We start from the raw sequence: 19685 nt of genomic DNA, 5'->3' as shown, positions 1-19685 counted from the left end.
TGGAAATATTGAAGGGAAAACAATACTTTAAATAGTAGTGCATCAGTGGTATTCTGATAATGCTTTGGGTTCTGCAAGAAACCTAAACAATTTCAACAACATTCATCATTTCAAATAGTTCTTACCATCATGTGTTTTTAGGATTAATTTTACTTTACACTAATGTGAATTCATAGGTTTTAACTGGTCTTGAGCTGGTTTCCTCCTAGCCACCGGTAGACTAATTACCGGCATGTTTAATCATATCACTATCACCACCACCAATTACAAAAGTTAGTGCTATTCAGATTATTGTAGCGTATTGGTACAGTTAATTCAGAACTGAATAAACACCTATATTTCTAAAAGATGGTTTAAGATACTCAAATGTTTTATAGCAACAAATCCAGGTCTTCCTGCAAGTCTTACCAATATAACAAAGCTTTATAGATTCTTGTAGTTTCTACAGTTTTTGTTGAGCTGACATCATTTTAGAGGCTAAGATTAACTCTGTTTCTGCTGGTTTATTTCTCTTTGCCAGTTCAATCTGTAAATTAAAAAAACAACACATTTTTAGAGACGTGGGATAATTGCTTATTTTCATCCCACTTTTGCTTTTGGGATCCTACTTCAAATACAAAAATAAACTCAGATGCCAGTACACTGAGCACCATTTCAAAGATTCAGCTAGAAGAAGCACCTTCAGCATGTACTACTGCTTGGCAGTACAAGCATATAGCAAATGCAGTTAAAAGAAAAACAGAACTCAAAAGTGAAGAATGAGTTTTTAACGCATGCTTTAATAACTAGAGTGAGGTATTCCTTGGCTGTACAAGCATATAGGAAATGCAATTAAAAGAAAAACATTAACACTCAGAAGTGAAGAATGATTCTTTTAACACATACATTAATAACTAGCGTGAGATATTCCTACCCTCTTTCGTGAGTCCTGTTTTCCCTTCTTAATCGCTTGCATGTTTCAGTCAGCTCAAGAGGTATCCCCATCTTGATGTATTGCTTTGTGGTGTTCATCATTGCTACAATTTTCCTGCAACAAACTTAGCTGTATCATAACATTCAGTGTGTCGGTGCTGCTTCTAAATCGTGATGCAGCAGGTGGAGGCTTGAGCTTCATCTGCTGCTGAAGGAAGCTGGTTAACTGCACAAACACCACCTGGCGGCTGCCAGAATTGCTCTGCTGACTGTGGGAAAAGAAGTCTTGAACAGCTATGTTAAATCCTGTTTTCTCAGTGGAAGGGACAAGACTATAGTGCATGTCCTCAGCAGACTTTTTACACTCTCTCTCTCTCTCTCTGTGTGTGTGTGGGGGGGGGGGGAGAGAATAAAATACTCATTCCTTTCTTAAACAGCAGCACCCAGTGCCTCATTCAAACTGCTTTTGAAGCAGTTAGGGATATTACACCAGGTTGGAGGGGGTAAATGCTGTTTAAAGGGGGAAAGCTCAGTTTCACTGGGCATGCCTCCCAAGCCCATGGCAGCTTCTTAGATCCTGGCCACAGTTGGGCATGCTGAATTAGAAAACTTAAATAGAAAAAAAGGAATTTCTGCCGATCGTAAATGACCTATATTATATTAAAACAGTGCTTAAAACGCACAGTATGCTCGTGAGAAGTTCAGCTTTCTGAGACTATTTTCATTTTAGAAAACAAAAAATCTGTCTAGTTCTTACGTTTGTGAAACTATGCTTGAAGGTGCTGCTGCATAAAATTGCCAGTACTAACACCTACCCTAAGTGTACTTCAGTAATACCATTGTACATCTGGGTACAGCATGATTTTAATACACTGCACAGTTTCCATGATCTGATCCTGTTGTGAATGAACTTCTGGAGTTCACCTTGAATGCATTTCTCCACTGCTCCAGAAATGCCTTACCCAACCTGGTGCCCACCATACATTGTGGAATATAGCCCCGTTATCCCTAAGCATTATTTATGCTGGCTGGGGCTGATGGGAACTAGAGTCCAGTTTCTGAAGGACACCAGGTTGGGGTAGGATGCTCTGGAGCCATGGTTGTTCAGCAAACTTTCCCTCATTCACTTCTCTGCCAAATAAGCCCTGTGTGTCTGCAGTGGAATCTTTGTGCATTGTAGAAGATTCTGAGGAATGTTTTGGGGCGTGTTCTCTGTGTACCATCTTGGCTTTCTGGGCCTCACTTTTGCCCCTGTTAACATTTCTACCAGCTGCACATTACACAGAGAATATGGGTGGGGGAGCTGAATTTCAGAGGAGCTTGACACAGTTTGAAAATCATTGCTGCAGAACCCAGAAACCACAATTTTGGTCTTTATTTCTGGCTGTTGATGGCCTTTATTCTAAACTCTGCATGTATGTATGTATGTATGTATGTATGTATAAATGTATAATCCAGTTTTTGGTCAGAAACCAAACATGAGATTTAACATTTACTAAAATTATTCAGTATTTTGTAACATGTCCCAGTGCATCAGTGACAGCCAACATGGTGCCCTCCATATGTGAGCTCCAACTTCCATTAACCTCAGCCAGTATCGCTAGGGCTCAATTATCAAGGGAGCTATAATTTCAAACATCTGGAGGGCACTGCATTGGCTATCCCTTCTCTACATGGTACCTCTTTATTATTCCTTATTCATGCTTGATTTTCAGAGTGACTTTTCTAAACTCAGTTTTTAAAAACTACCTGTATGTATGCTTTTCAGGTTAAGAAGCCAATTGTTATCCAGTGGTATTGTTCTTTGTATTTTACTGCATGTCAATATTTTATAGTTGAAGCTAGCAAGACAGACGCCGAGTAATCATACTGCTATGGGCATCGGTGGCTCCCCTGTCATACCTCAGAATCTTTGCTGTTGCTGAGATTCCACTTGGTGGCATTTGGTATCTCCACATAGTAAAATGGAGTGAAATTAGGTCAGCGGCAGCAATTTATCAGAGTTCCATTTGTGACTAGGTAACAGTTATCGCTGTTCAATTTGGCATATGTTTCCTCACATTTTCAAAGAATGACCCTTGTTTCTGAATACCCAAGCTTTAGTGCTCGTACTTTCTGAGCATTTAACAGGTGTGCTGGGTCTAGCTACAGTTTTCTGTCATAAGTGCATGCAATGGCAAAATTACATTTGCCTCCATGTGATGTGTGAAGCATTGAATGTAACAGATGCTGGAGTGGGGAGAACAGCTCTGTGGAGGCAGGGGCAGTCAGTGGTAAACCTTACATCATGGAGCAGTTTAGTTATAGCTTGTATTGTACATATCACTGTTCTAATACTCATCTTATTTTCTCAGTGTTTGCATTTATTGGGTTCTTTGGGCTATTCCTTTCACACAGTGAGTAAGATAAATGGCTATTAGTCATGACGTCTGTATGGAACCTCCATGTTCAGAAGTAGTATACTGCTAAATACTAGTTGCTGGAGTGTGTGAGTTATTTAGTTATTGTATTCATAAGTCGTTTTTTTCCCCAAGACACCCAGGAAGACTTACAATTTCAAAATACTAAAGCAAATAATAAAAAAGTAAAGTTGGCCTTGTGAGTAGAGGGATCAGTCTGACTGGAGCAAGTCCTGATGTTTCCTTTGTCTGTTTGCCTGCCTGCCTCGCTCTCTTCTGCCTTCCCACAGGGTGGATGGTGTCCTTTGGATCCATAGGGGAAGGGTTTAATTTGCTGGAGCAGGCCCTGATGTTGACCATGCCTTCGTTCCTTAATGGCTTCTTTAACCAGTTTTGATCCTGAAGTCTCTGATCCCCAGTCCCCTTCCCATACCCTTTCCAGTCCAATGAGATCCCTTGGATTCTCTGTAGTTTGCCCTTCTCCCCCACCCCACCCTCCAAAATAAGGATGCCTTTTTTCTTTGGTGGGCTGATTTGAGATCAGATAATGCTTAGACTTTTTTTTTTCAAATACTACTTGCTTAAGTGTGGGCAGATGTTAAAGAATCCCCTCTAATCCCAAAAGGCAAAATATGAAAACTGTTCAAAGAGGCTTGGAAATGTCTCCAGCTTAATAGGAGCTAAGGATCAGGCACTTGTTAACTACACAATGAATTATTAGTTTACAGTGTAATGGTATACATGTCCACTCAGAAGTAAGTCTCTTCGTGTTTAATGGGGCTTATTCCTAGGTAACTAGGTACAGGATGGTAGCATAGGCTTCAGTTTAGAGTTGGCATTGGGCTAAAATAGGGTTCTTGTGCCTTTAACAGTTGTATGACAGGCAGACATTAAACAGGTTAAGCCTTTTATAGAATGGAAGCACAATTACAGAAAAAACTTCACCATGTCTGTGCTCCCTCTAGTTTTGTGTTATACTATGGCCCATGGCAGCCATGTTGTGACTGGTGCCCACAGCACTCTCATGGATCCAAAATAGTTGGTGACCCCTGTTCTATGCAGACAAAGGCACTTGTGGAGGGCACAAAGCAGGACCATGGCCTAGGTATGTTCAGACACCCCGACAAAGAGGCTTGGCGGGGCCTTTGGTCCCTGGGCCTGAGGTTCCCACCCCTGTCCTAGAGGCAGCTAGCTGGTGGCTCTGGGAAGCAAGATGCTGGAGTAGATGGTATTTTACATTCGATCCATAGAGCAGGCATTGGCAAACGTGGCCCTCCAGATGTTTGGGACTACAATTCCCATCACCCCTGACCACTGTTCCTGTTAGCTAGTGATGATGGGAATTGTAGTCCCAAACATCTGGAGGGCCGAGTTTGCCTGTGGCTGCACTAGAGCTCTTATGCTCTTATGGGCAGTGCTAATCAAACGATTAAATAATATTGTTGGACTAATCAAATGCATTCCAGTAGATTAAAATTTCTTTTGCATATGAGTAAGAATAATTACTTGGAATAAAAAAGCATGCTTTCTTTGGTTTTTGACGTTGGAAATGCATCCCTCAGGTCACAGCACCTTAGCCTATTAATTCTCTCCTGTAGGAGGTGGAAGGAGAAATGCTACTTCTTATGGAACTTGCAGTCTCTGTGGTGTTATATAAAAGATAATTTTAGAAATCTATTTCCTGATTAAATTTTTAAATGAGTTAATCTGAATGAATTGATGAAACATTGCAGCCCTAGCTTTCGTCTCTTGTGTAGAACACAACAATGTACTTGATTCTGCCACAACTATCAGTCATAGTTCCTCTTCAAGCCTACTGAAATTTAAACCATAGCTTTCCATTTATATTTTTAAAATGTAGAGACTACAGAAAAATGGGATATTAAAAGCACATCAGATCTCCACAGGCTCCGGGTAAAGAGCTAATGCAGGCTTAAAATACTTTCAGTATACTCAGTCTAATAATTCTCACTCATCTTTGTTCGGATATGGGTGATGTTCTTTTCCATTTGGCTTATGGTTTACTATAATAACATTTCCTTAATTGCTGCAGGAAAAAAAACACTACTGTATCTGAATAGAAGTAGACAGCTTTTCCCCATGACTGGAACAAACATCCATACGCTAAAATGCTTCTAATATCCTACTTGTGCTTGCTATAAAAATGAATTATGTAATAATTGGAAGATCATTTAGACTGCTGAAATATTTTTAGAAACCTTTATTAACCATATGCATTGAGAAAACTTGAATTTGGTTCACATTTTGATAGCTGAAAAACATTTGTTGATTCTTGTTGATCATATCATCATAAACTTAATCTATATATACGGTGCATAAAAACACAGGGCAGGGCTATGCAGATGAAAAGATAGGAAAAAGTTTTTTTAATCAATGGCTGGGATCACTAGGGGTGGGGATCATGCTTAATATCTCCCATAATAACAAACCTGAGTACATCATTGTTTCCCAATTCAGGTGAAGTGTTACATTTGGAGGTCCTGTTGTAGTCAGGGCAGACCTTAGCCTCAGCCCCCTAATATTAGTTGGTCTAATATTCACTGGCGTAGATGTTGAAAGGCTCTGATGTGTCTTCCCTACAAAATCCCTTCTAACGTTTTCCCAACAGCTATTGCAATGTATAAACACACAATGTTACAATATTTTCTTGTGAGCTGTCTCAGAGAATCCCGAGTTCTCTCCTGGCACATACGTTTACTACATCACAAAGTCCAGCCTGTGGCAGTAGTTGATGTGTGATTTTGTTGTAGGAAGTTGGTGAAACAAAGATACCCTTTGTCATTATCAAAAAACAGTTCAAAGCAATAGTTTGCCTTGGAGATACGTTTCTCTTTTCATTTCCAGAAGTATTTGGAATAAGCCAGTCTTCTTGATGAGAAATCAAACTATCATTATTAATAATGATTATTATGTTGTATGCCATAGGTAAAGGTAAAGGGGCCCTGACCATTAGGTCCCGCCACGGACGACTCTGGGGTTGCGGCACTCATCTCGCATTACTGGCCGAGGGAGCCGGCGTACAGCTTCTGGGTCATGTGGTCAGCATGACTAAGCCGCTTCTGGCGAACCAGAGCAGCGCACGGAAACGCTGTTTACCTTCCCGCCGGAGCTGTACCTATTTATCTACTTGCACTTTTGACGTGCTTTCGAACTGCTAGGTGGGCAGGAGCTGGGACCGAGCAATGGGAGCTCACCCCATCATGGGGATTCGAACCGCCGACCTTCTGATCGGCAAGCCCTAGGCTCTGTGGTTTAACCCACAGCACCACCCGCGTCCCCATGCCATAACCATAGACGACACTTTATAGAGTAGCATATGGGAGAGAAAGGTTCCTGCCCTAAGACACATAATTCCTGACCATCAGCCAGGGTGGTTGGGGTTTATGGGAGCTGGAATTCACAGCATTGATGGGCAGCATTTTGCCTACCCCTGCTTCAAGGTAAGCCTTGAACCAGCAGATAAAGCTCTCTATGCATGAAAAGAAAAAGGCTCCAACACCCTGTTAGATCTTTCATGCCTTGCTTTACATTCATCTCATTTACTGTTAAGAAACTCCTAGACTGTTATTTATTACATATCTTAATGAAAGAACTACTGTCTTTGCATTTTGGTTTTTTCTTGCTATGACTTTTTACATGATTTCAGTTTTCTCCAAAACATTTAAAGAGACGTGATTCACCATGATCACAAGGACACATTTCATCTTACTATACCATATTACCTCAATAGCACCATTCTCATGTTAAATCTTTCATGTTGTTGGTCATTGTTACATCAATTAGATATTTTGGTAAAGGGCTGCCCAAATGTATTTAACACTGCCTGCACCCGAAATAATAAACTTACCTCAAGCCCAGAACAGCTGTCCTGCTTTGTAGGACCTGTATTCATGTCCCATCCCACCCTGAAATACTGCTTTTCCATTTCCACTGCACAGCAGTTAGGCTGTCTTGAATATACTGCACAAACTTCCAGCAAATAGCAATGCCCTTTTGCAACGCCTTGTTTTTTAAGGGAACTTACAGAATGATATAATTGTATAATTGGAATGGGCCCAATTCTAGTCCAGCCCCCTGCAATGCAGGAATCTTAACTAAAGTGACCATGACATGGCTATCCAACCTCCAATGAAGGTGTGTCTGCCACCTTCTGAGGAAGTCTATTAACATCAGAAAGTTTTTCCTAATGTTTAGTCGGACTCTCCTGTCTTGTAACTTGAATCCATTGGTTTGGGTCCCACCCTCGGAGCAGGAGAAAACAAGCTCCATGTGGCAACCCTTTAGATGTTTGAAGATCCTATCTCCTCTCAGTCACCTCTTTTCTGGGCTAAACATACCCAGCCCCTTCAACCTTTCCTCATAAGGCTTAGTTTCCAGTCCCTTGATCATCTTGGTTGCCCTCCTCTGTGCACATTCCAGCCTGTCAACATCCTCCTTGTGGTGCTAAGAATTGGACACAGTATTCCAGGTGTGGTCTGACTAAGGCAGAATATAGTGGTGGTATTCTCTTGATCTGGACACTGAACTTGTGTTGAAGCAGCCTAGAATAGCATTAGCTTTTTCTGCTGCTGCATCACACTGTTGTCTCACGTTAAGCTTGTGGTCCAACAAGACCCCTAGATCATTTTCACATTTGCTACTGACAAGTCAGGCGTACCCCCTCTTATATTCTTGTAGCTGATTATTCCTACTGAAATTAATTTTGTTAGCTTAGGCCCAGTTCTCCAATCTATTAAGGTTATTTTGAATTCTGATTCTGTCTTCCATGGCATTAGCTACCCCTCCTAGTTTGGTGTCATCTGCAAATTTGATGAGCATCCCCTCACTTCCTTTATCCAAGTCATTTATAAAGACGTTGAACAACGGACCCAAAACAGAACCCCCCCCCATGTGGCACCCCACTTGTCCCTTTGTTCCAGGATGATGAGGAACCATTAGTGAGCACTCTTTGTGTTTTGTCAGTCAACCAGCTACAAATCCACCTAATAGTAACCTAAGGTAATCCAACCAACATTTTACCAGCTTCTTTGCAAGAATATCACAGGGGACTTGGTCAGAAGCCTTACTGAAATCAAGATACACCACACCTACAGCATTCACCAATCTACCAAGCTTGTAACTTTATCAATAAAAGAAATGAGTCTGGCATGACTTGTTTTTGAGAACCCATACTGGGTCTTCACAACCACAGCATCCTTTTCTAAGTACTCACAGACTCACTATTTAATTATATGTTCTAGGATCTTTCCTGGTATCGAAAAGCTGACGGATCGGTAGTTACCTCAATCTTCTCCCACCCCCTTTTTTTGAAGATGGGTACAACTTCTAATCTCAGAGCTTTGATGTCTATAATTCAGTATAACTAGTTTGCCTGTTGTTCCATGCAGTGCTGTTCCGTTCTGTACTCTGGAAAGCCTTTTAGAAGCACCCACATTAAAGCAGGCTGGATTCTGAAAGCTGGACTTCTTAGGCTAGACAATTCCATGGGCGGTGTTTGTTGGTCCAGGATGGGTGAACAGAGAAAAAGAGCCCCCTCTTCAAGTGACTTGTATCCCTTATGAATGTGTGTTAGGAGGGGGATAAAAATGTATGGATTGAAGGACTATGGTGCATGATAACTTAGTTAATTTTGTTGATATGAGTCACTTGTAGAATAATACATTAAATCCTAGGTGATACACTGCTTTATCAAGATCTCCCTTCACTCTCCCATGCAGTCTTCCATATTCATTACCCCTTTGTTGATCCTGAAAAAGTTTCTTTTTATAAAAGCTCTTGACCATGTTGTCTGTCCTGTTGTTCACTCCGCTGTCCATACATCAGCACACAACAACGACGTGCGATAGCAACACAGGAGGAACATTAAGTAACTATGATTGTAGCTTTCAGCCCCAGCTGGAGAATATTTGTTCCTCAGGTTGTAAGAATAAATAAGCTTGCAAATCTTTTATTCCTTCAGGTTCTGTATGTTGGCAGATGTGTAGCTTTTTTCTTTAATGCTAATATTTTGGAAGGCAAAGGTCAGCGTGATCCATTTTCAGAGGGCCCAGATGAGACTTCAGTACGAGTCTCTGGTATTTCAAGAGGACTGTTACTAGCATGTCTCCTCCTGCAAACGTTTGTGAGATTAGTTATAACATTCAATAAGCTGATTCTGCATGGTTTATGAAGGCAAAGAATGATAACTAAACTAACACAGCTTTCGCTGAACAGCAGGATCTCTGCAATATTCATTGTCAGCTCATTTTGGGGTGTCCCTATTGTCCTCTGTATCTTCAAGCTGGTCCTAGAGAGAATCATACTGTTGTAAAATAGACGACACACAAACATTGTTATTGTAATAACCAAAACAGTCAAATAAGGGTGAATATTATATCTTGAGGGATGGATTTCTGGCTGAACTTTTCTAACAAACATTAGAATAAAGCAGAGAAGCTTGGCCAAAGATGGAATGCAGAAGCCAAAGGTAAATTTAATAATCTCGTATTCAGGCCATGCAAATAAAGGATCTAATTGGCAGTCTGTTTCTTCATGGTAATTCTCCATGCCCAGCAGTGCCACCACTATTAGTGCAGCACAAAAGGAACATATCAGTGCAAATGCAACAGATACCATAGGGTTTTGATGTGCCTTGCTAATTAAAGCATTTTGGGGTGGGTGCCTATAAAGAAAAAAGCTAAGCACCATGAGGACAAGAAGGTACTGAGAGCTGAAGTAATTCAAATTGAAAAAAAACGACAGTGTTCCACACTCAAAATAGGATACTTTGAGGTAGGCAGGCCTTGTGATGATGGTGAGTGATAAAAGAATCATTAACATGTTGCTGATGGTATGAGCAAAAAGCATTGTATCTAATTTCTCATTGGTGCGCTGCATATGGTTCTTGATGAGGATGCCCAAAATAACAATCCCAGCTAGTAGACCAGTTGGTACAAAGAGCGTAATATAGCAGTGCATAAATCTTGATATTACATGCTGTGAGAATATGATGTCTTCAAAACTTGTGAATGAATCTCTGCTCTGGCTTGGGTACTTCATCCAGGTCATATTATGAGAGACCATTCTTGTGAAGAACTTGGGTTGCTTGGTGTTTCTGCAAACTGGAGAACAAACAATCAAATGACTTTAAGTGTATAGTCAAAGCAGAAGAAAAGTGAGAAAGTACCACCGCATATCTTTGGATTTTTTAAATGTCAAAATGTGCTTACAGTGCACCCCAGCTGCAAACCGCAGAGCCCTGTGCTTTGTCAGAAAGGAATGTAGAGTTGCTGTTGAGCCTGAGTACAATGTTACTTAGAGTAGCTAGAGCAAGCTAGCCAGATGAGTGGGGTATAAATAATGAAATTATTAGTAGAAGTGGGAGGTGGTCTTGAGACAGCTTCACAAACAATAGGAAATGATGTTTATAGCCTCTATGGGGGAGGGCTTAGTTATTATAATAACTAGAGACACAACTATAGCCCCAGTAAAAGGACAGGGCGCTCTGTTGTCATCTGGTCACTACACTAGTATATCTTTGAATTCCACTATCACAAGTAGATTCAGTAGCACATTATGGCTATTGGGTTACTATGTTCACAATGATTGTTTCAGAATAGTTGTGAAAACTACAAGACTGCAGCAATAGAATTTCAGCAGTAATATTATGACCTTTTAATTTGAAATACCCCCAGTCTCATGATGGAACTATTGGAGATTGGGGGAAATAATTGTTTTTTAAAAACTTATTTTTTAATGCCTTTATATAATTATACTCTTTTGTTAACTTAGAACTGTGTGTATGTGTTTATAGCAGTTATAAATTCCTAAAGATGGGGTTTTTTAAGGTGAAGCTGACAGGGAATTAACTGTAATAACTCAATCATGTGATGCCATCATGATTCTGTTACCATGAAAAGACATCACTTTCTGTTTTAAACAAATAATAGACTGTGTAAAAAGATACAATAGTTGTTTGCTCTGCAGAAAATGACTGCCATAAATATGGAATGTGTAATTTTATAGGCTACCTAAAAGCACGATTTGTACGTTATCAAAAAGGTGATTTCCATATACTTCGTTGAAAGAAATCTGTTGCTAATATTATTCGGGGGGGGGGGTTAAAAAAAGGATTGTGCTGAAATAGGATAAACATTTCACATTTTAAATTATGTAGAAAACTACTGTATATGGAGCTTTTGGAGTGTAATTATTAGTACATTTTAAAATATAGCTTCTACTTCCCAAGCTTTGTGCTTGTATTAAAATATGTTTTAGCATATCTGCAATTAAAAAATATAGCATGCTATGTTTGCTATTTCATCTTCTGTTTCCTTTGTAACATAAGCATTTCAGTTTTCACATTAATCCCCAGATTTAATACTGTGGTTTCTTCAAATCATTCAATAATATGCAAAGCTGATCCATTCAGGCAGAGGGTGTATGAATTGCAGGGACACTGCAGTGCCTTGGGTCTCTTATCAGAAGTTTCCATAGAGCCTCATCTAATAATGGAATAATGTTTCTCCCTAAGACTTTCTTCCATAGCTTATATGTTGTTAGTACAGTTCTGTCAATGTTAGAATGCTGTGCTTTAAGCTACAGTGTAAGTTTAAGGCTTTGGTTGTATGCCACATTTAAGAAGACTAAGACGAGCCCTGCTACATTAGACCAAATACTCACCTAGTTTACCATCCTGCATATCAGAGTGGCCAGCAGTATGTCCCTTAGAGACTTAGAAACAGGAAATGAAAACAATAGTCCTTCCCCAGATCATGCCTCCAAACATGGACGTCAGCTCAGAACTAACGTCTTTTGAACTCAGTTGGACTTTCTTCTCAATAAACATGCACAGAATTAGTTTGTGAGTATGTTAGAAAGAGCTGAAATATTAGCTCATTCGCGTGTGTGCATGTGCACACACACACACACACACACATATCCTGACATCCAGCCAAATATGGCCCCCACGTCAACTTTCAAACAGTTGAGATCTACTATAAAAAGACAGTACTGTATCAATAACAAATGTTTCCGGTTGTTGGGTTACGGACATGTATGTGCAGAGTGGTGTAATAACATGGGCTTTTAGAGCCATGGGATATAATGGTTAAAGTACTGGCCTTTTATGCTTGGACTTTGACCAAAAACACATAGGATCAAACCCCTGCTGTGCCACAAATATCTCTTCATGAACTAAAGGCCAGATTTTTGTCATGCAATTTGGTCCTGAACAGTTATTCTAGAGCAGGCTTCCACAACCTCAGCCCTCCAGATGTTTTTTGGCCTACAACTCCCATGATCCCTAGCTAGCAGGACCAGTAGTCAGGGATGATGGGAATTGTAGTCTCAAAACATCTGGAGGGCCGAGTTTGAGAAAGCATGTTCTAGAGCATCACAGGCAGCATGGTTGCAGCATTGGTTGAATTATGCTAGATTAAATCAACAAAACCCTTTCCTGTACTGAGGCTTCAGCAATAAGTTTTGGGGGCAGCTTTTTCAATTGGGTATCTTTGCAGCAAGAACCCACAGTTTACAATAGAAAGGTGGAGTTGGCTAAAATGAGGTAGCTTTGAAATTGGGACTTGGAGCATGCAGAGCATCAGATGCAAGAAAGAGAAGGTGGGCTGCACACAAATGACATTAGACTAAATTGTTAAGTGGGAGGGAGGGATTTATCTGCTCCACTGGCAATAGCTAGCTAGCACTCAGCATGGATTTTGTAAAAAAAAAAAAAAAAAAAGTTAAAGGGATTAGTTCCTTTCCATTCTGCTACCAGAATGAACTCTGTTTCATTAATGTAAGTTGAAATGAAACTCACTTGTGGGTTAGAAGAAGAAACAGATTGTTTGCTAACAGAAGAAAAGCATTTAGTGAGAGCAGCACATCCGCAAAAGCCTGAGCCACTAGGTTATTACAATAATTATACCATTTATAAGACACTGAAAGAGTGTTCAAAGCACATGACATATTATCTCAGTGACTCTTAAAAAGCAACTTCATGATGTAGGCCAGTATTAGTATTTGTGAGTGTTTGTGTTGAGGCTGAAATAATCTTGCAGGGGTTCCCAAATTGTGGTCCATGGATCACCAGCTTAGTCAATGTCTACCTTTCTGCTTCCTGACTCACGAGCAAACTGTCAAACAAAGTGGCATTTAATAAGCATATTTGTAAGTGACAATAAGAGTTGTGATTGTTGAACTTTTTTTTAGGAAGACCTCAATTATTATTTTTTTGACAAACACCAGAGTTTTCCAGTTGACTTGCCTATGAAGATCTAGGACAAAGTGCCTCCTTTCAGAAATTCCCCCCAGACATCAATTCTGCCTTTGAAATCCCAGTAATGTCCTGGAAAATCTAGACATGGGGCAGCCCTAGTTGTGATAGAATGGATCTAAGTTCTGATAGAATGATATAAGAGTAGTCTACAGTTTGAGTGTTGAATAAATGCTTTCCATTTGTGAACTGACAGAGTACGTTCAACTAGAATAATAGAATTGTAGAGTTGGAAGAGATCCTGAGGGTCATCTAGTCCATCTCTGCAGTGCAGGAATCTCAGCTAATCTTGAATGCATCTTTTGGATTTGGGCATTTTGTGTTGCCTGAAAAACACTCAGCAGGCAGCAAATGCATCAAATGTACATCACCATGTAGTACATTCTTAGTAAAAACCTTATAATGGCATTGAGAATTCCATTTTGTAAAATAAAATGAAAAACATTTATAACTGGAAAGAGTACCCTTTCTGTTACTGAGGAAAAAATTACATGGAGGTATATAGATTGTGAGGTTCTTTAATTTCCATTACTCTGGTTGTGCGCAACTGGAGTGTTATTGCTATTTTAGCTGTTTAGTGTAAATGTGTTTATAATTCTTTGCAAAAGATGGTTCTAGGGATTCTGACATAAGTTAAATTCAGAGACAGGATTTGTAGAGGCAGAGAAATAAAAAATGGAGTTACTTATACAATTGATTGCAGTAAGAATTTAATTGAAGGAATACAGTTTATACAGAAACAAACAAATTGAGAAGAGATTTTTTTTTCTTCTACACAGAGGAAGAATGTCAACAGTGTTGTGTTTAAAATCTGTGATGTGTGCAACTCTTGCTTTAGTCTTATTCTAAAACAGTAGAAGGCAGCATTCCGGCTCAGTAGAAAGTTTTGATTCCTCCTCCCCACTTCCTTTTGTTTAAATAGTTGAAGCATCTGGCTTCTTGCACATTTAAGAATTCTGTGACACTTTAATTATTTATAAAAGGATTCTAGCAGAACAGAAAAATCCTGGTCTCTTTCGTTTTCATAACATTTTTTTAAGATGTGGTATTTTGCTGCATTTTGTGCAGCTTTAAGCATATTACTGAAGCAAAGAGGTTGAAAGTACAGAGCTCTTTTCACACTGCTTTTGGTCCTTAGTGATGATGAAAACATATCATATTTAAAACAAAGTAGGTCACTTACCTGTGAAACAAAATGCAGATGCAACAGGCTGATGCTGTCTTTATGATCGGATTGATGAGGAAAATAAGTTTTAATGCATACTTGTCTTCCTGTGTGTGGTGACGTGTTCAGTTCGAAAACTCAGACAACAAAAAACCACAGTTCTGTAGGAAACAGGAACTTGGTTTCATGTAATTCAAACCATACACGTTGCAGATTTAGCCCGCGTATGGCTTCATCATGTGACTTTAAAGTTTGAGTTGACCTACACAGGGTGATGTTAGGGTATTCCACAACAGAAAAGTAGTGTTTAGTCATATATTTTTAAGTCTTTGAGGCCATCCAGTGGCTTCTCAGTTATTTTAAATCATGAAGCCATTCTACCCCCATTCACTAATACTGGAAGTATGTTTTCACATGTCCAGATGTTTAGCATTTTCAAAATGCTGCACAAGTAAATATCAAATACAGTAACAATATTTTATACAAGTAGGACCTGCAACAAAATATTACCTTATGGAGTGCTTCCTGTCCAGGATTCCAGCCATTCCATTCCATTCACCCCTCCCTCTCCCCTCATCTCCCTCCCACTAACAGTCAGTCAGCTCAGTAGCGGAGGAAGCCTCCGCGCCGACTGAGGCGGCGCGCAGAGGCACCCCCCTGGGGGTGGCGTGTTGCAACATCACAACGCACGTTGGGACGGACTGCGCATGCGCGGGGAAATGCCACACATGCGCAGTCCATCAGCCTGGTGCTGCTGCTCCCGCAATGACCGGGCGGGCGGCGGCTTGTGGGCTGCCCCGTCCATGCTGCTTTATGGACGGGGCAGCCCCACGAGCCGCCACTCGTTCGGCGGTTCGCTTGGTCGCCGCGGGAGCAGCAGCGCCGACTCAGATGCACTGTGCATGCCCGGAATTTCCAGGCATGCACAGTGCATCCTGCCCGGTGCTGCTGCTCCCGCGGCGACCGGGGGAGCCGCCGGGCGAGTGGCGGCTCGTGGGGCTGCCCCGGCTGTCCATGGAGCAGCACGGACGGGGTGGTGGGAGGGGCCACAAAGTGTCACCCCCCTCCCCTGGAACCCGGGGCGGAGCGCCCCCTATGCCCCGCCCTTCCTACGCCACTGAGTCAGCTTTCCATGTCCACTGAACATGCTCCGTGATTCGGCTGCTGTGGAAGTTCATTTCCCTTTTTAAAAATATATTTTTATGCTCCTTGAAACCTCAGGGGTCTCTGCTTTGCTGATACCTCCCTCTTATGCATAAGCAATGTTGATTAGGCTGCATAAGGACTCGAAGAATGAGATCGCTGTAAGTATAAATGGTAATGATTAAAACACTCCCCCCTTCCCTCCGCCCCCCTTCCAGAAGCTGATGCGGAATACTTTGCCTAGAATCAAAAGTTTGGAAATAAAGATTCCTACCTTCTTGCTGGGTTTGGAGGCATAATTGTGGTGTGTCCATGAAATAGCTTGTCCAAAATACCCTATGCATTAAGAGGTTATGTTTAAGACAGGGTTTCCCAAAGTTGTCTCCCAAGCTATTTTTGGACTAAAACTGGAAACCCAAATTTGGGAAACCTTGGTTGAAGAGATAGTCTATTTAATCTGCTCACTACTAACCCATAGCATGCAAGATGGCTGAATACAATTGTAATTAATGATAATTCTAAACATTTTAATTTACACAGTGCTGTAATTTTCATGCACATTTCCCTCTGACAGTTACTGTTGCTATTAGAAATTGAATGAGGAAGAAAAAGTGGGCATTCTTTTCAAATGTGGTTTCTCTTGAACATTTATTTTTATAGTCTCAATTTGATTCAGTTGAGCAATCATAGGATACAGTCATGTGAGCTCAATAAGAAAGTAAACTTTATTCAGATAGCATACAAGGGGCTGTTTTAGTTTTCTTTTTTTCTTAGTGGTTGTTCAACTGATTTAGGGCTAACTTTCTGCAGTTCTAGGAGGTTGCAGTCTTTATTAAAGCGAGCATCCAACAAATGTAAGAGTTTAAACCATTTGTGATTTTGGTGCCTGTAGCAAACAGACAAGTGTTTGCAATATAAAGACTTCCTAGTTAAGAGGGGGATCATGCATCAGCTGACAGTCCTTACACCCCTTCTGACAATGAGGTGGTTGAAAAGAAAAATCACACTCTCCAAGTAATGATGTGTGCTCACTTACAGACACACGGTTGTCTAATGCGTTATTGGAGAAAGCCTTAACAATGGTTAATTACACTCAGAACTGTCTGTTCACAACTGCAACTCAAACGACACCATTTGGGCTTTTCATGGTATGAAACCTAAGCATGGCTGTAGCCAGGATTTTTGTTAGGGAGAGACAGGACTTTTGTTAGGGGAGCAGAACCAATGTGATTTGTCAGTTAGTTAAGTATTCCTATTGTTTTACTTGATCTGGGGGTGGGCAGCTGCCCCCCCCCCCGCTACACCCATTAACCTAACCTGGGTCATTTGAGAGTGTTTGGTTGCACAGCATGGGTGCATATCCTAGCTGAAATGCACACCAAGATGAGTCCCAGGGCAAAACAGGGTATGTTCCTCTGTTATGACAACAAATAATAATAAGTAATAAATTGTTATTTATTTATTTATTTATTTACCACCCCACCCGTCTGGCTGGGTTTCCCCAGCCACTCTGGGCGGCTCCCCACAGAATGATGATGATGACGACAACAACAACAACAACAACAACAACAACAACAACAACAACAACAAGTGATAAAACATCAAACATTAAAAACTTCCCTAAACAGGGCTGCCATCAAATCAAATCAAAAGGTTACTGGGTCTGGTTGCCTAAGCAAATAAGGATGCTTGTCAATAAGAGTGTCAGCTTTCAGAAGCAGACACGTGAAAATTGTAGAATTATTTCCGAAGTTTTTCTCCTTCTGAGGAGCAGTGTAGCTAGCCGCTTGTGTGCCTGGTGCGGCACACGCATCCTGCAGCCAGGGGCAGGGCGAGCTGTGTGGAGCCTCTAGCCGCCTCCCCCTCAGCTGTAAGGCGGCTGAGGGAGAGGCGGTGGGCACATGCAAGCCCCACGCTACCCTTTCAGGCAGAGTGGAGCCTGCAGGCGCCCAAGCCATCACGTCACTCCCAGAAGAGACGCGTGGCTTGGGCACACTGCAGGCCTGTGGTAAGTGCCAGCCCCCGCAGTGTGGTGCCCAGTGCCAGCCGTGTTTTTGTTATGTTTCTTGACTGAACTAAAAAGTTTAGTGAGTCCATTAAAAAAAACAACCTCATATTTTTGTCACTCCCCTCAGTGATAACACCTGGGGCAGTCCGCACCCCCCTTCCTCCGCCACTGCTTGTGAGTGATGATGCTCAGATAAGTGCCTCTCCCCCTCCCCTGCTCTGATACTCTCTGGACTATTCCGCTGGAGCTGCACATGCTCCGCTGATCACACTGGTCAAGGTATGCTGTCATAATGCTATAACTGGTGGCTGCCTTGTGCCTCCTTCAAGCTGAGCAAGTTGCTGGAGCTTTGTGCAAGACTTTAGTGATGCAAAAAAGTTTTGCAAAACCCTAGGAGCCAGTGAATTTTCTGGGAGCCAGGCTAAAAGCAGAGAGAAATGGAGACCTGGGCATGTCAATGAGAAAAGGGATCCTGGTCTCACTAGTGCATTTTGCTCTGCTCCCCCACCCCCCACCCTGACTTTCAGATAAGGTCAAGTAGGGAAGTGCTAGACCAGGCATAGGCAACCTCAGCCCTCCAGATGTTTGGGGACTGTATCACAACTCCCATGATCCCTAGCTAACAGGACCAGTGGTCTGGGATGATGGGAATTGTAGTCCCAAAACATCTGGAGGTTGCCTATGCCTGTGCTAGACCTCAAGCTTAGCAGTGTTAAAGTGGTAACCTAGGTGCTCCCAAGTAAGGAAGGCTGGTACTATGTCTAGTAGATAGCTCTGCATTTTGTTGTTAAGGCCTGTGTTAATGTACTTATATAAAAATAATAATGGCCCAGCAGAATGGTCTCTGCTATTGGAATTAAAGGTGACTTTGAAGCAGACAGTGTAGTGTGGAACAGACTTGTTTAGTGGGTTCTGTACCTCAATTTCCGCTGAGGTTTCAGCAAGGATTAGGAGCATAATATGACTCAAGACCTCTTGAGTAAAGGGGACGGGGCGTGGCGTCTGCTAAAGGCACAACTATGCTATAACTGATTGAACCCTTTGGCATAATTGTAACTGATAAGACTTATGCAAGTCATTATATGTGTTCCTGCTGCTTATGTAGAGTATATGGATGCCATTTATTTAGTTAAATTACAGATAACCAACCCGAGGCACCAACAGGGAAGTGGTCTGTGGCGCTGCAGGACTGGAGCAGAAATGCAGATCTACTACAGTATGAATCGGAATTATTATTTTCTTATTATTTAAATTATTATTTACAGCAGGGACCTCTGTTTCATTAATTTCTATACAGCGAGCTCATATAAAAATATATGTATAAAGTGTACAAAATACTGTGTTATCACTTGCAAAAGAAGAGTGTATGTTGATTTATGTTTCAGCTTATGTGCATGTTTATGTTATTGTTTGCTTACATCTGTTTTGTTATTACTTAACTGAAAACCTCAAAAACAAATTTTTAATTTTTTTAAAAAATGTAACAAAAATAAAACAAAATACACAGAGGAAACAAGTTTGTCAGCTGACAAGAAGGGTATTAAAAGTAGTAAATTCAAGTAGAATGGCACTATCTTAAACTTAAGCAGTGTATATAGTTTCTCCCTTAAATTAGTGCTCCTCAGAGTATTCATTATGATACAATTCTAGAATGAAGGTACTGTAGTTGATGAGAGAATGTTGTATTGCATTCTGTAGTTAACCACAGGGTGGCGTTTCTGAAGGAACAACAATAAGCTTGGTATTTCTAAGAGTGAGCTGCTCATAGAATCAATTGTAGAG

At 41.0% G+C, this 19685-nt stretch overlaps 2 protein-coding genes across 2 annotated transcripts in view; one reads left to right on the top strand and one right to left on the bottom strand.

The window, feature by feature from the left end:
* The window catches only part of C13H7orf50 (chromosome 13 C7orf50 homolog), a 155842-nt gene that overhangs the window by 26717 nt on the left and 109440 nt on the right, over positions 1-19685 (top strand). The window lies entirely within an intron of this gene.
* LOC117056646 lies at positions 8340-15127 on the bottom strand. The gene is made up of 2 exons (XM_033167199.1): positions 14771-15127; positions 8340-10432 (listed from the first exon to the last, which is right to left on the bottom strand). The coding sequence occupies exon 2, from the start codon at positions 10392-10394 to the stop codon at positions 9354-9356; it is 1041 nt and encodes a 346-aa protein (XP_033023090.1). The 5' UTR covers positions 10395-10432; positions 14771-15127; the 3' UTR covers positions 8340-9353.

This window comes from Lacerta agilis, chromosome 13, assembly GCF_009819535.1.
Source record: "Lacerta agilis isolate rLacAgi1 chromosome 13, rLacAgi1.pri, whole genome shotgun sequence".
Lineage (NCBI taxonomy): Eukaryota > Metazoa > Chordata > Lepidosauria > Squamata > Lacertidae > Lacerta > Lacerta agilis.
This window is presented reverse-complemented; position numbering and strand designations above follow the sequence as displayed.

What these genes read in the sequence shown, in the direction of transcription:
- LOC117056646 (XM_033167199.1), bottom strand. Translation starts at nt 10,394, where the DNA reads ATGGTCTCTCATAATATGACCTGGATGAAGTACCCAAGCCAGAGCAGA.